General features: G+C 41.5%; 1 protein-coding gene across 6 annotated transcripts; it reads right to left on the bottom strand.

Moving 5' to 3' along the window:
* Nucleotides 1-227: 227 nt before the first annotated feature.
* Nucleotides 228-17,422, bottom strand: il17rb (interleukin 17 receptor B). 6 transcript variants are annotated; one of them, XR_014609425.1, is made up of 12 exons: nt 17,167-17,422; nt 17,073-17,091; nt 16,815-16,943; nt 14,280-14,422; nt 12,919-13,045; nt 9,987-10,129; nt 9,688-9,756; nt 5,904-5,967; nt 5,738-5,827; nt 5,237-5,491; nt 2,707-3,501; nt 228-680 (listed from the first exon to the last, which is right to left on the bottom strand). XR_014609425.1 is itself a non-coding variant. In XM_084138326.1 (11 exons), exons 1-11 carry the CDS (start codon nt 17,251-17,253, stop codon nt 3,155-3,157), a joined length of 1,473 nt encoding a protein of 490 aa, XP_083994452.1. In that variant the 5' UTR covers nt 17,254-17,422; the 3' UTR covers nt 228-3,154. The 6 variants fall into 6 exon arrangements, 2 of the variants coding, with proteins under 2 accessions (XP_083994452.1, XP_083994451.1); XR_014609426.1 differs by having other exon boundaries at nt 228-692; nt 2,790-3,501; XR_014609427.1 differs by having other exon boundaries at nt 2,790-3,501.
* Nucleotides 17,423-23,554: the final 6,132 nt, after the last annotated feature.

The following is a 23,554-nucleotide window of genomic DNA, read 5'->3' as shown; positions in this document are numbered from 1 at the left end:
TTATCAAACTCAGAGTTGATGCTTAAACAAGACAAAATAAATGTGTCAGTGAGGTTAGGAAAATAATCTTCATTTCCCTTTGAATTAAGTTTATTTTTCTGACCCCAGCAGATTTTTGTTCTCATTTTCAATATAAACTCTTTGTCTTAATATCTTCTGTCATTTTTCTTCTCCAGTAAATGTATCTTGATTTAAGAATGTTTAAGGGCCGGAAAACAAGACAGAAATACTGAGGAAGAGTATATTTTTATTTAAGTATAATAAATGGAAAACATTTCTGCTTATTTTATTGATTTAATCATGCCATCATGGGCCAAATCTAACACTGATGAACTATCACCCCGAGTAAATCACTTCAGATAAAATTGTCTGTCGAAATCTAAACAAATCCTGAACCCAAAGAACACGGATGGAGTTCAGCTGAGTCAGTGTTTGTTCAGGTTAGCAGCCAGGACCTTTGACCTTTGAGTCGCTGGTCTGTCCACTGATGTGTAACATTCTCCTAAAAATGAAGGTTCCTCCAGCGGGAGTTCTTCGCTATATCAGTGTCAGTGTTTCTGAACTCTGGAGGTTGGTGTCCAGTCTAATATTAAGGTCCAGTCTAACCCTAATCCTAACCCTAAGGGATTTCAGTCGCTCACGTTCGACGTTACATCGATGTGCTGACGTATTTGGGATCACTTCAGGGAGCCCTATCATCTTTGAGTGTCTACAGAACGAGCCAATGAACGTTGGCATGCGTGAATCGGAACAAACACGGAATGTTCATGTTCTATATAAATAGGGCTACTTTGATCTGAGGATTACCGTAAGGGCTTCTCCGCCGAGCCAGTCTCCGTGGGCCCCTCATGCCTCACAGCCACAGCAGCCGGTGGAGCCTTCAACGGAGCACTAGTCCTTCTCATGGATGACCAGTCGTTTCCTTTGGGGCTCCAGCTTATGACGAGATGTTGGTCGCAGCATTGGAGGGAGAGCTTCACTCCTCTGGAGATGAAGACTCGGCTGCGTTGCCCCCTTTAGGGAGCGTAACGTTGCCTGAGTCTGATCCAGAATGGGTGGCTATGCTTTCCCGGGCCGCCGTGAAGGTCGGGCTTGTGTGGAACCCTCCACCACATCCCAAACCGTCTCAGTTGGACGATTGGTTTCTCGGGGTGGGCCACGCTGGTTCTAAGCGTTCTGAACCTGGCGCCATTCTTCCCGGAGGTGCATGAGGAGCTCACTAGGACGTGGACGGCGACGTATAGTGCCAGAAGCACTCCGGGCGTCGAAGGAAACCGCACGTTTGGTTGGTATGGGGATGTCCACCGTGGTGGTCCAGGAACGCCACCTCTGGCGTACAAGAGGGAGACCGATAAATATCGGTTCCTGGACTCCCCCCTCTCCCAGGTTTTGTTATTCAACGACGCACTCGAGAGCTTCGCCCAACAGTTCTCGGCTGCCCAAAATCAGACCCGTCCGCCGGCTGCAGCCCCTCCGTCCACTCGTCACTGAGGTCGACCTCCTGCAGCGTCCTCCGCTCCCGCTAAGCCGCCACAGCAGCCATCACCCAGGCCACAGCGTGGAGCCAGCCGTCGGAAGTCGACCCCACCCATCCAGGCCGCTGCCAAACCAGGAGGCACTCACTCTGCCCCTCGGCGGAAGCAGGTCCCATTTGCATGGTGTCTGGGAGCCTGGCTAGCGCTTCCCAGCCCGTCTCGCTAGCTCATCCGTACCAACAGACTTGCGATTGCTATGCGATTCAGTTCGCCCAGCACCCGCCCAGCATTCATGGGTATTAATTTCCCCCTTTTTCTGGCAGACAATACCCCTGTGCTCCAGGCAGAGATCGCAGTCCTACTTCTACTGCCCGTACTTCATTGTACCCAAGAAAGGCGGTGGGCTACGACCAATCTTGGACCTGCGTGTCCTGAACCGGTCCCTTCACAGGCTGCCGTTCAAGATGCTTACGCAGAAACGCATTTTCAAGAACATCCGTCCCTAAGATTGGTTTGCAGTGATCGACCTTTCATGTCTCGATTCTCCCACGACACAGACCGTTTCTTCGCTTTGCGTTCGAGGGGTGGGCATATCAGTACAAAGTCTTACCCTTCGGGCTGGCCCTGTCACCCCGTGTCTTCACGAAAGTCGTGGAGGCGGCCATTGCTGCCATGTGTGAGCGTGGTGTTCGTGTCCTAAACTACCTTGATGACTGGCTCATTCTGGCTCAATCAAGAGAGCAGTTGTGCAAACACAGGGAGGTGGTGCTCAGTCATCTCGGCCATTTGGGACTTCGGGTCAGCTGGGAAAAGAGCAAACTCAGCCCCGGGGATGTCCCAGAGGATCTCTTTTCTCGGTGTGCTCGCTTCAACCAGCCGGTAACACCGAAGTTCCTACTCTAGTGTCGGCTTGCTGCGCCACTCCCCTCCACATGGAGCGGATACGTGCACTTTTTGCTCCAGTCGAGTTCCCCACTTAGGCGAACCCCGTTGAGTTCCTCCACACCGAAGGAGGGAACGAGACGTTACGTCCCGTCGCCACGGTCGCTGACCATCGCTTTACGGCCGTCACAATCTCGGCTCCTCAGCGAAAAACAAAGGTGCGTGTGTCCGCTTCCGTGTATATACTCGCTCGGCAGGGCACGTGACACAATTCACACACATCAACGTTCATTGGCTCGTTCTGTAGACACTCGAAGATGAAAGGGCTCCCTGAAGTGATCCCAATTACGCCAGCACATCGACGTAACGTCTCCCGTTCCCTCCTTCAGGGAGCGAGGGTTACATACATAACGAGACGTTTCTTCTGGGAACGAACACGTCACAATATTCCTCATTTAAATAATTCATACTTGGAATAAAGGGGCGGGGCCTGGTTGACAGACTGGGAAGAGAGGGGCTGCAACAATGGAGAATATGGGGAAAGTATTCAACATTCAAGCAGGAAAACCTGTTCTAGTAGAGACCAATAACAACCTTTAGTCGGGCACCATTAGGCTCCTCTATTCCATGCATAACCAAGAGACAGTGTTTTGAAAACATTCAATCACAGCTGAACCAGTGAAGAAGTTGCTCAGTGAGTTTGACCAGAGCTGGAACTGAAGTCTGCTGGAAGGAAGCATCTTTCATGATGAAAATAGGAGGCAAAAAAACATAAAGGCACATATTATGGCAGGAGATTATGCAGGTGTTTGGTCCTGGCTGTCGTCTTGGGCACAGGTTAGGAACTCTGTGTGGATCTCCATCTTCTCGAAGGCGTTTCTGAAGGTGAAGGAGCTGAAGCAGGACTGAAGTTTCTGATGAAGCTTCTCTGAGTCTCGGGGCAGAAGGAATCTCCTGAATCCTCTCAGCTCGGGTCGAACGCTCTGGTCCTCGGCCTGCAGGTTGACGACCCAGAACTTGTCCCGACCGAGCGGATCACAGGCAGCGCTGGACACCAGGTTAAGGGTCAGGGCGAAGAGACTGCTGGCCGAAGCTGAAACCGTGTCATCGCTCACGCCGGGAACTAGGTTTGATTTAAGGTCGTCTGCAAAGAGAAGCATTCAAAGAAGAAAAGAAGTGTGCTTTCAATATGAGTTTATCAACAGTTGCCTAATATTGAGACACAAACAAATGGGTCATTCTCAGAAAATATGTCTCCATATAATTTACAGGACTGTTATTTATATTTATCTGCTTCACATTGAGAATCATTGGTTACCCTTTATTTTAAAGTGTCTTAGTTAAAGTCTGATTATACAAATAAGTACTTGGTAAAATGAACTCAGGACATGTATTTACTAGCGCTGCCCTCAACTAAAGAATTTTCTTGTCGACTAGTAGTCGTTCATTTAGGCCATTAGTAGACTAATCGCGTGTTTATATTAAGCCATAAATCATAATAATGTGCCTTTAATTGCCTATATAAAATACGTATAGCCTAATCAGCGCTCAAATTCAAACATAAAGCCACAGCGCACCAGCAAACGTAATGATTATGAATGTGTCGTGAAAAAAACAGAATGAGACTTGTCTAAACGTTTTAATAATTTATTGGTAATGTTTTCTGTGTTGATGCTGACTCTTTATCTCCGCAGGAGTGGACACGCATATATGCACGTTTCATACGGATTGCATAATCAGAGAATATTTATTTTCCATTGTAATCTGTTCATTCAAATAAAAAAAATTCAAGCTTTCTATAGATATATTACTCATGTCTGTGAGGTTCATTTATGTGACACGCTCAATTTACACCGAATTGTCAGAAAGTGGCATTTTCTTTTTTACAAAAGCACAACTGTTTATTGTTATTGTGAGTTTATTGTGAGACCTTTTATAGTTTGCGTTACTCTTATCTGTATGACCAAAAATGACAGAGTATTTTAAGTTAAATGCGAGTGATTGCACTGGCGCCTGTATGTCATACAGTAAACACACTGTCACAAACAGTTATGTCTAATAATAACACACATTTGTCTAGGTTAGCATTAGAGCGAGCGGACTTGTAAAGTGCTGCAACTGCACTTAAATATTTCAAGTAATAAGCCATATTTGAGGTTGAATAATGTTCTGTTAGGACCACTACCGTCAAATACGATTGACAATTAGCATACAGTTTGGATTAGCGGTATGGTTCCGTTCTGGGCGAGAACTTCCTGCGCATCCATGTAGCCTAGCATGGATAAGAGCGGCAATAACCCCCCTTGGGGTAAACCGAACAGAACCAATATGAATTTTTGCAAATATATTTGATTCAAGATTTTAAAGTACAACATAATTCGAGAGTTTATTCTGATTCAAGGGGAATCAGAATGCCAAATACTGACTGGGCGAGAGGAGGAGCTGGGGATGGAGGAGGGTAATTAGCTCCTGAGAAACACGATAGCTGCTGATAATACTGAAGGAGCTTATAAATGTATACAGTGATAGGCGTCGTATTCCTATAGGTAGATGTGGATCAGCTGAGAGTCAGCTGATGCGAGCTTGACTAACGTGACCTGCCAGAACTAACGCTACGCTTGATATAGGCAAATGTTTGGGTTTTCGTTCCGTTAACTATCTGTCTGTTACAAGCCTGCGTGATTTCGACACTTTTTCGAGTTTTTTTTCTTTCTTTTTTTCGACTAAACGACTGATCAAATTTAGGTCGACTAAGCCTCTTCTATTAGGGGGCAGCCCTAGTACTTACTATTGAGTTAGTTGCTTGTAATTTTTTGTAATTCCCCACAAAGTCTGCGCCACATTGACAGGTGCTGAGAGGAAAACAGTGAGTTTGGTACCGGTCTGAGGCGGTGTGATGATGAGGACCTTGTCTGCGAGCTCGGCCTGTGTGTTGATCCAGCGCAGTGGGCCTTGTTCCGCTAGGCTTCCTCTGTCCCACATGTCGATGACCACCGTTACGCCAGCGCGACTCTGCAGGGATTGAGCCAGGAGCATCACACTGCGCTGAAACACACCGTCCACTGCGGGATACACCAGCAACACTCGCGCACACACGCCACGCTTCGAGCCACGGACCCACCGCAGCATCAGGCCTGGAAGAGCACGAGTACGACAGTTATCAAAAAGCATTTGGTCTCATTTCACATTAGGTGGCCTTAACTACTATGTACTAACATTAAATACCTACAAGACTATGTAGAGTTTTGTGTTCCACAAAAGAAATAAAGGCATGCAGGGTTGTAACAAAATGACAGTGAAAAGAAAATAGTCCTGGTTCTCCCTATAGCTGTGTACAAAGGTGTGAAAGCAGGTTTTAAGTCATTTTATTGTTCACTTACCCGTGATGCAGCCGCAGAGAAGCACGAACAGAAGTGTCAGAACGCACCCAACCCCAATGGCCAACCCAGACTTGCCTGGAACTGAAAATTCTAAGAGGAATCACACAAATGTTCTGAGCAGACAACTCAACGAGTATAACGAGATGATGAATTATAGGATACTCACTCATACAGTTCACTTCATGCTGAGCTTCATTTATTTCCTTACAGTGTTCAAACTGAGATGTTATCTTAAAAAAAACACACAAAAAAGCAAGTTAATTCAGGTTCCCTTTCGAAGTGGAACTCTACGCTGCGTCCTCAGTTGGAGCGCTTCATGAGCCGGTGTCTGAAGCATGTGTGTTACATGGCAATTTTGATTGGCTACCGCAGTCAGGAGTTGTGTGTAATATGTCTAGGGTTTATTATATAGTGTAATATGTCTGGCAGAGGGCATGTTGTTGGACCGATCTAGTTCTGAGGACAGGAGTTGCAGTGGATATGCTGAGTGACTCCGTCTCCTCGCTTGACCCCACATGAGGAGATGGTTGATGAAATGACCCCTGCCACGGCCAAATTAAACCCAGATTGGTCGGTGGAGAAAGAGGAATCTGCCCAGGGTAGACTGGATGAGCGATTCCTGGCAGGTCATACCAGGGCCTGGATGAAATTTACTCCTACTTTCAAACTTAAAGGGGTGGTTGATTATGATTTGACTTTTCTAACTTTAGTTAGTGTGTAATGTTGCTGTTTGAGCATAAACAACATCTGCAAAGTTACGATGCTCAAAGTTCAGAGCAAAGGGAGATATTTGCTTTTAAAGAAATTGCTTTTTAAGAACTACAAAAAACAGCTGGTAGAAACTACACCACATTCCTCCCGGGTTAGTGACATCACCAACCCTAGAATTTACATAAACCCCGCCCCCTGAACACGATTTATAGATTATCAAGACAGAGGGCCCTATTTTAATGATCTGAAACGCAAGTGTCAAAGAGCAAAGCGCAAGTAACTTTGTGGGCGGGTCTCGGCGCTGTTGCTATTATACCGGCGGGATAAATGACTCTTGCGCCAGGCGCAAATCTTAAATGGGTTGGTCTGAAGTAGCTTCATTATTCATAGGTGTGGTTTGGGCGTAACGTGAAATAAACCAATCAGAGCATCATCTCACATTCCCTTTAAGAGCAGACGCGCTTTTTCCTTGGCGTATTGCTATTATAACGCCGGATTTGCCAGACGCGCGCCAGGAGCGGTTCACAGCTGAGGAGAGCAACGCTCTCATCACGGCCGTAAAAGAGAGAGAAGTGACGTTGGGGATGGAGAAACACACCCAAATTAACTTCGGTTAAACAGGTATATAATAATGTGGGTAAATGTGTAAGCTAGATGTATGCTTTTATAATAAATTGTCTATCTATCTATCCAGGGCTGCCAACTCTCACGCATTGAGCGTGAGACTCACGCAATTGACACTTTTCACACGCTCTCACGCCACACATCCATTTTCTCACGCACAGAAAAATTGCGGAGCAAAGAGGTAACCTACTTTTAATATTAAACTAATTCTCAGCTCTTAGATTTCGTCAATTTTATTACGAAATTCAGACAAAAATACGTTTGGCGCTTGTAAATGTGACGTGACAGATCGCTGAGCGCCTCAGTTCAAGTGCACGTGAACCGATCATCTGTTACTTTTTTATTTAAAGATGCAGTACAACTTACCGAAAGTATACATAATATCGACCAATTAGTGTTTTTCAACCACGGAAAGAGGTCAATATAACAGCAGGAGAACAATTATGTTACATAACGTTACATTTACCTCAGGAAAGCCATTTAATGACCATAGCATGTTAACTGAATAGAAAAAATAGCTAGAGAGGAGATTTTGCTGAGCACTATATTACATATTTATTATATTTGTACTTATGTCATTAAATAATTGTTATTATAACAAAAACTGCATTATATTTAATTTAATTTGTTATTTTTAACCTTTGATAATACCAGCAGATTGGGCCCTCTATGTTTACAGCATTAGGTGAGATTATTTTTTTTAATAAAATTTAAAATAAACATGTATCCAAATTAGTCAATATTGAATCAAAATCGGAATCAAATCACAAGAATGGAATTGAAATCTCGAAATTTTTGTCAAGCAATAATAAAAACTGTCCCCTACCAGTCATTGTACAATGTAAACATTGTAACATGTTGTCACTAAACTTCATAAAATTCTATTTAGTTACCAAATGTTTTGACAATCACAATTACATATCCCCCCCCCCCCCAAATCTCACTCCAAGCTAAACTCAAAAGTTGGCAGCCCTGTCTATCTATCTATCTATCTATCTATAGTTTGTAATAATATGATTTGCAAAAATGAAAACTGCTGCTTCTGTTTAAATTAGAGAATCAAAGTGTATGCGCGTTGTGCACGCTATACATTATGGTCAAGCATGCGCCCTTAAAATAGCATAATGAACAACGCGCAACGCGCCACTGACTTTAGACTAGGTTTTTTCTGGCCAGTGGCGCAATTGTTTTATGGAACAGTAAAATAGCACCAGGGATTGTTTGCGCCGGAACACGCCTCTTTTTTTGCGCTGAACCGCCCAGGGAGCGCAAGTTCATTCCCTAGTTTAGCGACGTGCTTCTGTGGAGGGAAAAGCGCGCTTTGTGCGGGTGCAAAATAGGAATGAAACATGCGTCGGTGTACAAAGTCAATTGCGCTGGGTGCAAGATAGGGCCCAGAATATGCTAATCAGTGACTAGAAGATAACTACACATAAGCTACCTTAATTCATCAACTAACCATTCAGAAATGTCCTGTTGCTTCTACATGTTTTCTCTTCTTCTTGAGTCTCTCCATCATTGTCCGACTTCGGTTTGAACATAAAAGGCTAAAAGTTTTTGAAATTTTCAGTGCATGTGTGTGTGAGGTAAAAGGACACGAGCTCTTGAAGCTCCGCCCCCTGTGTCGGGAGCAGCAGCTCATTTGCATTTAAAGGGACAGACACAAAAACGATGCGTTTTTGCTCACTCTCAAAAAGTGACAACTTTAACATGCTATATAAAAATATCTGTGGGGCATTTTGAGCTAAAACTTCACGCACACACTCTGGGGACATCAGAGACTTATTTAACATCTTGTGAAAAGGGCATTATACCACCCCTTTAAGTATAAAAGCAAGTTAAATACATATGGATATGCCTTCCTTGTATGTTTGGTGTTGCAGGTGTAGAGTTGGGCTTCGTCGCTCTCACATACTTACTTACACATACTTCAGGCATGGCAACGTCTTCCTTCAGACAATCTGAAGCTTATGCCATTCTCTCTGGGCAGCCTTATATAACCTGTAACGTCACCTGACTGCAGGAGCCAATAAGAATTGGCATGTAATACACATGCTTCAGACACCGGCTCACGTGAAGCGGTTTTGCTTGCTTCAAGGACATACTTTGCATACTGACTTTGTACAACCCCAATAATGACCATGATGAACATGTGTTACCATGCACAGACTTCTTACATAATTTGTTGATAATATGTTGTTTTCCATGACTTTCCAGTCATTTATAATGATAAATATTATGATTTCAAATAATAATTTTATAGCGATCTCTGAGGCAGTTTCAATTTCTATGTAAGATACCAATATTTGGAAAAACAGATTTAATGATAAGTACATGGGAAAACTGGGTAATAGATTTAACCTGTACCGTTTTTGTAAGTAAAAAAGGAACAAATCATCTTATAATTTACAGTGAAAAACTGTACATTACATTCCCAGAATTCCTGTGACACTTTGATGGTTTTTCATTTTAATAATTATTTTCATCAGTTATGTATATTAGGGTATTGTGTTACATCTTATGCTGTCAAATAATGTTTATTGCATTATTTTAGTCATGCATGTTTTGTATTGTTTTGTGCACCTTCTATGTATTAGATCTGATTCTATAGTTACCAGTATTGTAAGGTCTTCACAGGGACCCGTGTATTCCAGTTCCACTAGACATTTTTCTACTTTGCATCCCTGTAGGGCCAACAAACAAATATGAAAAATGACAGAACAGGCAGAAAAAAAATGTTTTACTTAATCTGCAGATTTTTTTTTTTTTACTTGTTTACACTGAAAACGTGTGAAATCTGACAGGAAACAGCAAAAGATTTTTAGATATTTTATTTATTTCCTTATTTTTCTGTGGGTTGCAGTGTTCTTTAAATTAATTTTAGCACAAAATAAAATGTTAAAGAGAAACATACCTCTTTTATCTCAACAGTCTTTAGGGTTTTTGTTGGGTTTTTCAGTTCGATGGTGTGTCTGTCCGCCGCAGAGCTCACATTGAAGATCACCACTATTTTATCATCATGAAGGACTGAATAAATATGAACGTTCCATTGGATTTCTGCTGGGAAGTCAATCAACAGTCAGTGAAAATGAATTAAAAGTATTAAAGTGGAGTGTGTGTCAGCCTGCAGTGTTTGTGTTCCAGACATGAACGATTCGTCAAATCAAGTGTCCAGCTGAGGAGAGATGTGCTGTGCAATTTTCAGCTTCTGGATAAAACTAGTGTAAAATCCCACAGATGTACATTAAAGACAGACCCGAGCCATATCTTGATAACAGAGCTGTGTCTGAAACCACAGTGAAGATGATCTAGTTTAGAGCACTTATTTAATCTTGCATGTTCTCCTCGCGTTTCCTCTTGGTGCTTCGGTTTATCAAGCTATATTTATAGTGTTGTATGACACATATGTCAGTGACACTGACTTGGTCACACATATCGATTTGTTCTATTAAGAGGATGGTTTTGTTCTATTAAAGAGGACCTATTCTGCTTTTCTCCATGTTCATCTGTGTTTAGTGTGTTATGTTGCTGTGTGATCATGAAAAAGCTCCAGGTCTTCTCTATATCAGTGTCAGTGTTTCTGAACTCCTGAAACGCCTCCACTGTATTCTTGAGTTTCTTCCAGGAACGAACACAACATTCCTCATTATAATAATTCATACGCAAAATAAAGGGGCGGGACATTTCCCAAACACGCTCAAAGTATTTGACCAATCACAACACACAGCTCCAGCCGACCAATCAGAGCACAGTGTGCTTTTCAGAAGGAGCTTCATAGAGCAGTGAAACATTAAAAACAAAAACACACAGATTTGAACACCTGATCAACAAATACATACATAAACACTGCTAAAGATAATAATGGCGGTATCAAAGATAAGATGATTTATATACACATGATATTACAAGTTTGATTTGCTTTTAGCTGTCTTTAATTGTATTTCAATAATTTGCACTCTCTCTTAACTCAATTGGTAGTTAATTCAAGTATTGCAATAGTTGCCTTCCGAGGAAACGCGCACTGAACTCTCGAGGGAGCTACTTGTGAGGATTGTGAAAAATTACCAGTCTCCCGCTTGGCCATCTTTGACAAGATCTTTGGCGGCGCTCATCATGGAGTTCGCAAAGGGATTTGACAGGGTATCCTAAGACTGCTGAGGCACTTTCTCAGGAATCCTCTGCCAGTTCCGATGTTCTCCCGCTCAGCTGCTTCTTCCTCACGATCAGAGAACCCAATGTTTGAGCTGTCTACTTCCAAAGTAGTGGATGTGCTCAGCATCGAGGGCATTTTGGAGATGACTCGCCACTCCATGTCCCTGCATATGAGGAGCTGGTTGAGGTTGTTTCTCGTGCCGTGGACAGATTAAATATCAGCTGGCCACGTGAAAGGCAGAGAACAACCTCATTGCCGGGTTTTGCCATTTTTTTTCTAGATTTGCACAACGAGTTGTTTAAATCATGGAAAAAGCCACACTGTTCTAGTCTGGCCAATCCCTTGTATTAGACTACAGTAATATTGCTGGGGTGAGAGAGAGTGGCTATGGGATGATGCCTCGGGTGGAAGAGTGTTTCCCCCAATGTTGCGTCATCCCTGAAAACCCCGGTGCCGCCCACCAAACCCTGCTGTGATACATCTTCTTTGGTGGGCAGGGCTTACTTGGCTGCGGGTCGGGCTGGTGCCAGTCTGCACACAATGGCAGTACTGCAGGCATACCAGGTCTGGCATCTCGGGATCGACATGTCGTCCTTGCCCACATCCAGAGCTTGGGGTTGAGACCCAACACAAAGAAAAGTGTGTTGGCACCAGCCCAAAGAACCACGTTCCTGGGAGTGGTGTGGGATTCGGTCACGATGCAGACACAATTGTCCCATTCCGAGGGTGTTTTAACTCCTACGGTGGCCGTATTATTTCAAATCTGCCAGCAGTTGTGAGTAATCTCCCCCTCGCATTCGTCACGGCGCCACTGAGTGTAAAAACGCGAAAGGCGAAGCTTGAATTTCCAGGTATGTCCCTCTTTGTCTAATGTATTTTCAAGATGGATGCGCAACATGGCTTCCGCCATTCGAGCGACTCGCTCGTATGTATTCTAAATTGCAGATTATACACTTGCGAGAATACTTAATTAGTTGGTTGAAGTGATTACACATTAATGAGTGTGTATAATTTTGAATATAAAAAGTGTTTTTTTGCTAAAAATCTACTTAAAATATTACACAGTGTAGCTTTAAATGCCCTCAGAAAATGCTCCTATTCTAAAAACCTATTCTAATTATCATTGATTTGGTTACACACAATTTCACAGAGTCTGATGTGAGTTTATTGTGAATATTTTATTGAATTTAAATTTAAAAGTCATCTAAGTGACAATGTTGAGGAATATATGATATGGCTTTAAATTCCAATAATAGCATCTCTGGTTTCAGACAGAATTAACATGATGCCGTTCCTTACTCTGACTGAATATGGCTCATATAGTGGGAAGGATCCTGGTCATTTCACCCACGTCGAAGTAATTATAAAATCAAAATATAATGATTTAATCCCACATTGAGCAATAATTCCATTTGGTCTTTTCTCATGTAATGGACTTAATGACATTAATATAGGGAATTCTGACTGAGGATGATTTCAAACACAGCTCATAATATCCCACGTCTGAGCACCGGCCTCATCTGTATATTTCAGCTGAAGTAGATCTCAAAATTAAATGTGGAACACAGTGGGCAGTGGCTCGTAGTTTACAGTTTTAATGTAAAATTATAATAAGATGGAGAGGAAATAATCAAACATCCCGCCACATAGAACAGAGAAGATGAAATGAGTGGCTGTAAGAGATAAAACTGACCTGCTTCGAATCTCTTTATATAAGTGCTGCCTGTTCCAGGATTTGGTGGTGGAAGGTTATAGGCATCGAAGACATAGTTGGTTGAAGGACAAACGGACACATTTGACACAGTGAAACTGAACCACAGCTGTCAATCAAGAAGAGAGTGAGATTAGGACACACAGTCTCTCAGTGCCTCTGTGATGGTGTAGTATTTGCTTCATGGGTGTTTACTGTAATAAAGCTCTAAACTAAAATCTCCGTCTTCAGTCTGTTTTCTGGTCCATCTTCATAAGGCCTTCCAGACAAACTAATTATGTCATGGCAGATACAGTATATGTTCTTGTTTTAAGTGTAAAGTCAGCATTTCAGCGTTTTGTTTTTCAGTAAAATATATAATATATTTATTTATTTATTTTTTCAAAAATTTGTCTAATGAATTGTAAGAAATTGTAGTTCTTTTTGTAATTGTAGTTCCTTTGGATGAGACGTAAAACCGAGGTCCTGACTCTCTGTGGTCATTAAAAATCCCAGGATGTCTTTCGAAAGAGTAGGGGTGTAACCCCGGCATCCTGGCCAAATTTGCCCAGTGGCCTCTGTCCATCATGGCCTCCTAATCATCCCCACATACTGATTGGCTTCATCACTGTCTCCTCTCCACCAGTAAGCGTGTGTGTGGTGGGCGTTCTGGCGCAATATGGCTGCCGTCGCATCATCCAAGTGGATGCTGCACATTGGTGGTGGTTGAGGAGATTCCCCCTTCTATGTAAAGCGCTTTGAGTGCCTAGAAAAGCGCTATATAAATGTAATTAATTATTATTATTATTATTATTATTATTATTATTAGTCTGCCTCGACCCAGATTCCACTCCAAACTATATTGTAGAATGAGCTCATCCCCAAAATGGCTTAATTATCATAGAGATGAAAGAAAGTCAAGTTATATTGTTTCTTCACCATTTGGGTTGATCACATCCTGAACAAATGCTAGTCAACTGTAGAATGGGACTGGATGTGGGACACAGAGAACCCTCTCAGACAGTGGGCTGTCACGACTTCATTAACATACAGACACAGCTGTTGCAACAAGAGCAACTTCATTTACATTAAGAACAGGATAAAAGGTTTAAGATTTGGATGTTCTGGGTTCATTCTGGCGCCGGGGAACCCGAGGTGTTTCGTGTACCTTGCCACTGCTATGCTGTAATAAACTTCATTTTTGAGATCTTCGACATCCACATCATTTTTTCTTACAGAATACACAGTAGTACCATGAATCATTGTTTTCTTTAATCTCTGGCATCTTCGTGATGCTGGTATGGAATATGTGTGTGTGTGTGTGAGTGTGTGTGTGTGTGTGTGTGAGATGGTCATATGTTCACCTGTTGTCGGCCAGCGAGGCTGATCTGATCAGAGGAGAACTCAGGCTTGTATCCGCATCTATATCTATAACTATAACTTGATCCTGTGTTATAATTGTTCTCTGACCATGTGATCCATGTGCCAGTGAGATGGCGAATGGTGCCTGAGAACACAAGCGTCAGACAGAGTTTACACAAGTCTACTGTACAACTCAGTCTATGATCTTTAGTAAACAATTCTTCACTATTAAGATAATGTAATTACTGTAAAAATACTTAAGTATTTATTATTAATACTTATTAATCGTCCAAAAAAATATTTTCGAAAAACTATCTTTTCCGGTTCCACAATGTGTGAGAGTGTGTGTGTGTGTGTGTGAAGCATCGGCATCAGCAAAATATCAGCATCATCATCATAATAAGAGTGATATGATCAGCTGTAATTCTGTCAACTGTGGCGTTTATGTTTATGTTTTCTGTGACTAAAGGTGATGATACACTGGGCAATCTTGCCGAGCGATTGTTGCTTGGGAACTTTCCCATTGAAAATAGGCAATACATTTCTATCTGGATAATTGTTATCGGTCGTGGGCTCTGTGTCTCATCTGGCTGCCCGTTGACGGCAACATTGCCCAGCAACACTGCTCAAAAAGTTGCCCTGTGTATCATCACCTTAAGAAGAGCTTCTCATTATCACTGACTCTCAGAAACACACACACACACACACACACACACACACACACACACACACACACACACACACACACATCTCTGTCTCATCTGTTATTTCACACCGGAAGTCGAGTGTTATGTTGAAAAAACTGATAAGAGCTGAGCTGCACTTCCTCCTCACTGAATCTGAACACACTCTACACACACTCTACACACTCTCTACACACACACTCTACACACACTCTACACACTCTCTACACACACACTCTACACACACAATCTACACACACTCTCTACACACACTCTACACACACACTCTACACACACTCTACACACACTATCTACACACACACTCTACACACACTCTACACACTCTCTACACACACACTCTACACACACTCTACACACTCTCTACACACACACTCTACACACACTATCTACACACACTGTACACACACTCTACACACACACTCTACACACACTATCTACACACACACTATCTACACACACTCTACACACACACTCTACACAAACTCTACACACTCTCTACACACACTCTCTACACAATCTCAACACACACTCTACACACACTATCTACACACACTCTCTACACACACTATCTACACACACTCTACACACACTCTCTACACACACTCTCTACACACACTCTACACACACTCTACACACACTCTACACACACACTCTACACACACACTCTACACACTCTCTCTACACACTATACACAATCTCAACACACGCTCTACACACTCTCTACACACTCTCTACACACACGCTCTACATACTCTCTACACACTCTCTACACACACACTCTACACACACTCTCTACACACACACTCAACACACACACACACACACACACACTCTACACACTCTCTACACACACTCTACACACTCTCTACACACACTCTACACACACTCTACACACACTCTCTACACACACTCTCTACACACTCTCTACACACTCTCTACACACACTCTCTCTACACACACTCTCTATACACACACTCTCTATACACACACTCTCTATACACACACTCTCTACTGTTCCCTGAATAATGAGGAACATTATATGCTGTAATAAGCTGACAGACGTCAAATGTGCTCACAAAATATTCCAACAATCAAGCTTCAGTTGCTTTTTACTAACAAAACCATCTTGTGCTGAATAAAAACAAACATCTAAAGAAACTTATATATTACAAAACTTTTAAACACACAAAATACAATTTGCAACAATCACATCTGGTTTTAAAGGGTGGTTGATTATGATTTGATTTTTCTAACTTTAGTTAGTGTGTAATGTTGCTGTTTGAGCATAAACAACATCTGCAAAGTTACGACGCTCAAAGTTCAGAGCAAAGGGAGATATTTGCTTTTAAATAAATCGTTGTTTAAGGACTACAACAAACGGCTGGTAGAGACTACACAACATTCCTCACAGGTTAGTGACATCACCAACCCTAGAATTTGCATAAACCCCGCCGTGTTTTTGCTCACCCTCAAAAAGTGACAACTTTAACATGCTATATAAAAATATCTGTGGGGTATTTTGAGCTAAAACTTCACACACACACTCTGGGGACATCAGAGACTTATTTGACACTTTGTGAAGAGGGCATTATACCACCCCTTTAAATGTTAACTATTATTGGTAAGCTACTACATCAAATAAATATATTATATTTGATCTATCTATTATATTTGGGTTTCATTTTTGAAAAATTGAAACCCACACATATCCCACACACACATATCCATCAACAAGAAAAGAGATGTACGACTGATTACAACAACCAGACAGAACTAAATAAAAAATATTTGATTTAAAATGATAGTAATAGTGTAATATGTGCTGTGACTTACTGTCGATATTAATGGCCCATCTTACAGTGAGAGAGGACTGAGATTCACTCAGTTCTGCAGTCAGAGCATGTATGGGTGAAGGGTTCCAGTCATGATGTCTGTAGTATTCTTCAGGGTGACTTTTAAGCTCTGGAAGTATTTTAATTTTACAGCATTGAAAGAAAGAAAGAAAGAAAGAAAGAAAGAAAGAATGTTTGTTCTTGAAAGAAAGAAAGAAAGAAAGAAAGAAAGAAAGAATGTTTGTTCTTTAACACTTACCTTGTTGACACGTTGCAACCTGGAATCAATGATTTAGTAAATTACTGATCAGAAGATTTTTAAATGATTTCTGTTATGAGATTATGTCACTTACGATACTGTGAGAAGTGCTGTCAGAAGTTTTCCACTGGATTAATAAAATAAAAGCAGCGATTTCCCTCATGAGGTTCAGAAGATCCATCTCAACAGACTTAAACAATCCAAACAACGATTGTCCAAGATTCTAAGTATTAAAAAGCCTTAATTCAACTGTCTAACTTAAAAAATGCTTCTAACCGACATGTTTCTGCAGCGAATGGCTTCCTCAGAGTGAAAACAAAGCTTGTGTTGAACAGCTTTATCTCTTCCCTGAAACACCCACACAAACACACACACACACACACACACATCAGCAGGTTCCCGGCTGCACTCTTGCAATCTCAGATACCTGCACTTTTATCTCACAATTCTGAGAAAAAAGTCAGAATTGCAAGTTTAAATCTACAGGGCTGCCAACTCTCACGCATTGAGCGTGAGACTCACGCAATAGGGGTTATGCGGAACGCCCAATGTTCGAACCGGAAAACAGGTATAAACATTTCCGGTTTGCATTACCGTACGCATCTGCAGCGGTAGGTGATCTCTGAGGTAACTTATTTTGCGCTTTTTTTAGAATACAATTCTTATTTCTGTTTTAATTAAAATGTCACGAATGCTTAAGTATCAGAAAAAAATTTTTTATAAAAAAATAAAACCCAGTCTTCATTTGATTGTTTTAATCGTCTGCAAGCAAATATAAAAGGTTAAACTACTATGATAGCATACAAGTCTAAACTAACTTACTGATAGTTAGCTAACTCTACATCGGGTGCCATTAGCAAAAGCTACATATACTAACTTACATACCTTCATAATCATGAATAAATGAGGAGGCGTAAAAACTTAAATCCTTTATCTAACGGAGTACTCGGGGCTCTGGAAGTCCGTTTGGCAATACGATGTACATCTGAAATGGATAGAATGGGTAGCTCCTGTAAACACCGGCTATAAAAGGTTGCCATTCCTACGCTGTGTTTACCTCAGTAGCTGACGACCGGAAGTAGTTATATCTGTTTTGTAGAACCCGGAAGTATGTTGCGCATAACCCCAATTGACACTTTTCACACGCTCTCACGCCACACATCTATTTTCTCACGCACAGAAAAATTGCGGAGCAAAGAGGTACTTTTAATATTAAACTAATTCTCAGCTCTTAGATTTCGTCAATTTTATTACGAAATTCAGACAAAAATACGTTTGGCGCTTGTAAATGTGACGTGACAGATCGCTGAGCGCCTCAGTTCAAGTGCACGTGAACCGATCATCTGTTACTTTTTTATTTAAAGATGCAGTACAACTTACCGAAAGTATACATAATATCGACCAATTAGTGTTTTTCAACCACGGAAAGAGGTCAATATAACAGCAGGAGAACAATTATGTTACATAACGTTACATTTACCTCAGGAAAGCCATTTAATGACCATAGCATGTTAACTGAATAGAAAAAATAGCTAGAGAGGAGATTTTGCTGAGCACTATATTACATATTTATTATATTTGTACTTATGTCATTAAATAATTGTTATTATAACAAAAACTGCATTATATTTAATTTAATTTGTTATTTTTAACCTTTGATAATACCAGCAGATTGGGCCCTCTATGTTTACAGCATTAGGTGAGATTATTTTTTTTAATAAAATTTAAAATAAACATGTATCCAAATTAGTCAATATTGAATCAAAATCGGAATCAAATCACAATAATGGAATTGAAATCTCGAAATTTTTGTCAAGCAATAATAAAAACTGTCCCCTACCAGTCATTGTACAATGTAAACATTGTAACATGTTGTCACTAAACTTCATAAAATTCTATTTAGTTACCAAATGTTTTGACAATCACAATTACATATGTGGATTATAACAAAGGCACAACATGTACATGACATGACAACCTTCTTACAGAGGTTTCAGTGGAGGCTTTTGTTGTAAAAAAATGTGGGTGGTTTGTATAAAAGTTTGAGCACTCTATAGATTACAGATGCTGAAGCAAAAAGTGATAAGTGATCACTCTTGGGGGGTTTCCACTGTGTGCAGTACCTGGTACTTATTCCACCTCAGTTGAGGTCCCGTGCGAGCCGTACCGATACTAAAGTGTGACGAGTAAACACTGCAGATCACTGATTGGTCAGAGAGAATCGTCATTGTCAGCGTCATTGGATTTACGACACGAGACACCAAAGCTGTGTCCCAGTTCACCGAGGGTGCTTCTCATTTCTTATTTGTGCATCCTCGTTTCCTTTCCTCGTTTCCTTTCCTCGTTTCCTTTCCTCGCTTTCTTTCCTCGCTTTCTTTCCTCGCTTCCTTTCCTCGTTTCCTTTCCTCGCTTCCTTTCCTCGCTTTCTTTCCTCGCTTTCTTTCCTCGCTTCCTTTCCTCGCTTCCTTCCCTCGTTTCCTTTCCTCGTTTCCATTCCTCGCTTCCTTTCCTCACTTTCTTTCCTCGTTTCCTTTCCTCGTTTCCTTTCCTCGTTTCCTTTCCTCGCTTCCTTTCCTCGTTTCCTTTCCTCGCTTCCATTCCTCGCTTACTTTCCTCGTTTCCTTTCCTCGTTTCCTTTCCTCGTTTCCTTCCCTCGTTTCCTTTCCTCGCTTCCTTCCCTCGTTTCCTTTCCTCGCTTCCTTCCCTCGTTTCCTTTCCTCGTTTCCATTCCTCGCTTCCTTTCCTCACTTTCTTTCCTCGTTTCCTTTCCTCGTTTCCTTTCCTCGTTTCCTTTCCTCGCTTCCTTTCCTCGCTTCCTTTCCTCGTTTCCATTCCTCGCTTCCTTTCCTCGCTTCCTTTCCTCGTTTCCTTTCCTCGTTTCCTTTCCTCGTTTCCTTTCCTCGTTTCCTTCCCTCGTTTCCTTCCCTCGTTTCCTTTCCTCGTTTCCTTCCCTCGTTTCCTTTCTTCACTTCCTTTCCTCACTTCCTTTCCTTGTTTCCTTTCTTCGTTTCCTTTCCTCGCTTCCTTTCCTCGTTTCCTTCCCTCGCTTCATTTCCTCGCTTCCTTTCCTCACTTTCTTTCCTTGCTTCCTTTCCTCACTTTCTTTCCTCGCTTCCTTTCCTTGTTTCCTTTCCTCGTTTCCTTCCCTCGTTTCCTTTCTTCGTTTCCTTTCCTCGCTTCCTTTCCTCACTTTCTTTCCTTGCTTCCTTTCCTCACTTTCTTTCCTCGCTTCCTTTCCTTGTTTCCTTTCCTCGTTTCCTTCCCTCGTTTCCTTTCTTCGTTTCCTTTCCTCACTTCCTTTCCTCACTTTCTTTCCTTGCTTCCTTTCCTCACTTTCTTTCCTCGCTTCCTTTGCTCACTTCATTCCCTCGTTTCCTTTCCTCGCTTCCTTTCCTCACTTCCTTTCCTCGCTTCCTTTCGCTTCCTTTTCTCGCTTCCTTTCCTCACTTCCTTTCCTCATTTCCTTTCCTCGCTTCCGTTCCTCACTTCCTTTCCTCACTTCCTTTCCTCCTATTCTTCCTTTCCTCGCTTCCTTTCCTCCCTTCCTTTCGCTTCCTTTTCTCGTTTCCTTTCCTCACTTCCTTTCCTCATTTCCTTTCCTCACTTCCTTTCCTCCTATTCTTCCTTTCCAAAGAAAAGGAGGATGGAGGAATCGAAGGAAAGTTTATTTATACACTGGAATATTTGATCACTCGAGCATCACTTCACAGCATCATTAGCAGCGCTCAAAGAATCTGCCCTTATGTTGTTGAAATTTGATTATTTAAGAAATTCATAACGATAAATTCAAAATGTATACGTGCATCACGTTTAGTCGATAAAACTCACCCGTCTCCTCGCTCATAACTCCTCTGGAAGCTCCTCACTCCTCGATCCAGAATTGAGATGTCCTTCAAGATGGCTGAGCTCGATCGGTTTCCGGGTCATAGGATGGAGGACGGAGGAGTGAGGAGACGAGGATGGATGAGAAGCACCCAGGAGCTGCTCCTCCGAAGGCCGCATCTGAAGGCCGATTGCATCACAGCAGCGCGACGAAGTCTTTCCCAAGTCGAAGGATCCAGATATTTCTAATATAGGGGAAGCGCAAGATGGCAACCGTGGAGGATGTAAATCTGTAAGGTTGGAAAATTTCTTCTTCAAATTCCTCGCCTTTGTGGTAACTATATTAACTTGATCGAGTAGTAATTCAGTAATCTAGTTTACTCCACGTTTGAGCTGTATTTGGTGCAAAATATATCTCATCAGAAAGTTTAAATCGCTGTTAACGTGCAAGCTGATTGACATCACTGCAAGCTATGGCTGGAAAACACAAAGAGAGACAAAGTTCCAAGAAAGAAACTCAAGAGGTGGCTGGATGCTGAACAGGAAGTCGTGGAGGTGCATAATTATACACAAATCCAACAGCAACGTGAAACTTTGCTTTCTAAAGGTTTGATCGAATTTGATTCGGCTCTGCATACCCCCGATTCAAAGAAATAATAGAACGAGCCATCCCTCCTCGACCTGCAAAACTACATTGTCAGAATGCTGACAGAAAAAATCAATGAAAGAGCTGACGGTTTGGAGAAAATTATTTAAAAAAACACCAGATCAGATGAAGGACCTGCGCCTGGACACATCCATGACACATCCCTGAAGTGCCAGCCTCATCAGCCCTGTGAAGGCCTCATCGACACGACAGCCATCGGCACTGATCCTCAACACTTGATGACTCTGACTTCCAACCAGATGGAACTGGATAGTATTCTGAATGTTCTGATCTAATCTGACCTCTGACCTGTAATGCTGCCTGGATCATAATCACACACTGTTCGCTCGTTGGCCAGAGGAGAACTGAGCGATTGAGGCTGGGTTCTCCCAAGGTTTTTTCTCCATTCTGTCACTGATGGAGTTTGGGTTCCTGTCACTGTTGCCTTGGCTTTTGGCTTGCTTAGTTGTTCCTTAATTTTCTTCTAGAAACAAACTTTGTTGTATTATTTTCATGTTATCACTGTGAAGCTGCTTTGATACAATCTGTATTGTAAAAAGCGCTGTATAAATAAAGGTGACTTGACTTACTGTGGAGAAGTGCAAAGAAAAGCAGCTTTAAGAAGCTGCAGACAAGTAGTCACAAAAGTGTAAAATGCCATTCACAAAAATACAATGACTGACACAAACTTGTAATATATATTTGCACTTATTCTTACATTCACATTCGCAGTACAACCTCAATTATGCACTTGCAACTTCTCAAATCTGTCACTGCAATTTCAAATTTGGCGCCTTGACTTTTGCTACTATCTTCGTGATATATTAGATGCAAAACTAACTTGTGCACTTGAAACTCAGTGGCGGCGAGAGAGAAATTGGGGCGGAGCAGGGGTGTTCAAACGAGCTGTTTTATTGGCTGGCACTTAGCCAATGAAATGGGACTTCTGTTGTATGCGATGATGTCACGAAACCCGCCTCCTCGGGGACGATCTGAAACACTAACATCGCTTAATAATGCATTAGACTGATATTAAAAGAAATAAATGATATTATCAATCTTAGTGGAAATGTCAATTTATGGTTTTTCACTGTAAATTATACAATTACTTTTTTCACATCCAAAAATTTTAAATTTAATGGTGTTTTACTGTAAAATTACATTAAATGTACGGTTAGATCTATTACAGTTATTCACCATGTATAGTTTTCCACCGTAGCACCTAACCCTAACCCTAGTCTTTTACCATTAAAATCACAATCCTATTCCTATACTCATTCATATTAAGATAACTGTGTATCTTGTTTAGTTTCACATGAGATGGTTATCTTACCTGGAATTCAGGTACAGCTGTATTTGCACAAGGTGTAGACATGATGGAAAATGATGGATACGTTCCTATTCTTCCTTTCCAAAGAAAAGGAGGATGTAGGAATTGAAGGAAAGTTTATTTATACATTGGAATAATTGATCACTCAAGCGTCACTTCACAGCGTCATCAGCAGCGCTCAAAGGATCTGCCCTTATGTTGTTGAAGTTTGGTGTTGAAAGTTTTGATGAAATATGTATTTGGCCATGTCTGCGTCTTTGGGCTGGTTCACACAGAAAGCAGTTTTGCTTTGAAAAATGGAAAAAAGACGCGGGCAGTGGAATGGGGGAAAAGCGCAAGGTCTCTTGACTTGAGTGCCGCGTGTTTAGAATGTCTTGTCATGTGGGAGACGCTGCAAAAGACACAAGAATTGTACATTGAAAAATAAAGCAGCGCAGTAGAATGGAAAAACGTTATTTTACGGTACAGGATCAGAGTGAAAACGATTAGTTACAAAAACGATTATTTATTTTTGCTAATTATTATTTTATTTTGGTTATTTTTTCAGTAACTGTTGGTAGTTTCATTTAGTTTTAGTTTGTCATTTATGTTGAAATTTCCAATTTATTTCAGTTTACGAAAATATTTTTTGACCAATAGTTTTAGTCTTAGCTTCAGTTTTCGTTTAAGAAAATAACCTTGGTA

The sequence above is a fragment of the Abramis brama genome, assembly GCF_963993115.1.
Source record: "Abramis brama genome assembly, chromosome: 16".
Classification (NCBI taxonomy): domain Eukaryota; kingdom Metazoa; phylum Chordata; class Actinopteri; order Cypriniformes; family Leuciscidae; genus Abramis; species Abramis brama.
The sequence above is the reverse complement of the archived record's forward strand: the minus strand, read 5'-3'. Positions and strand labels throughout refer to the sequence as shown.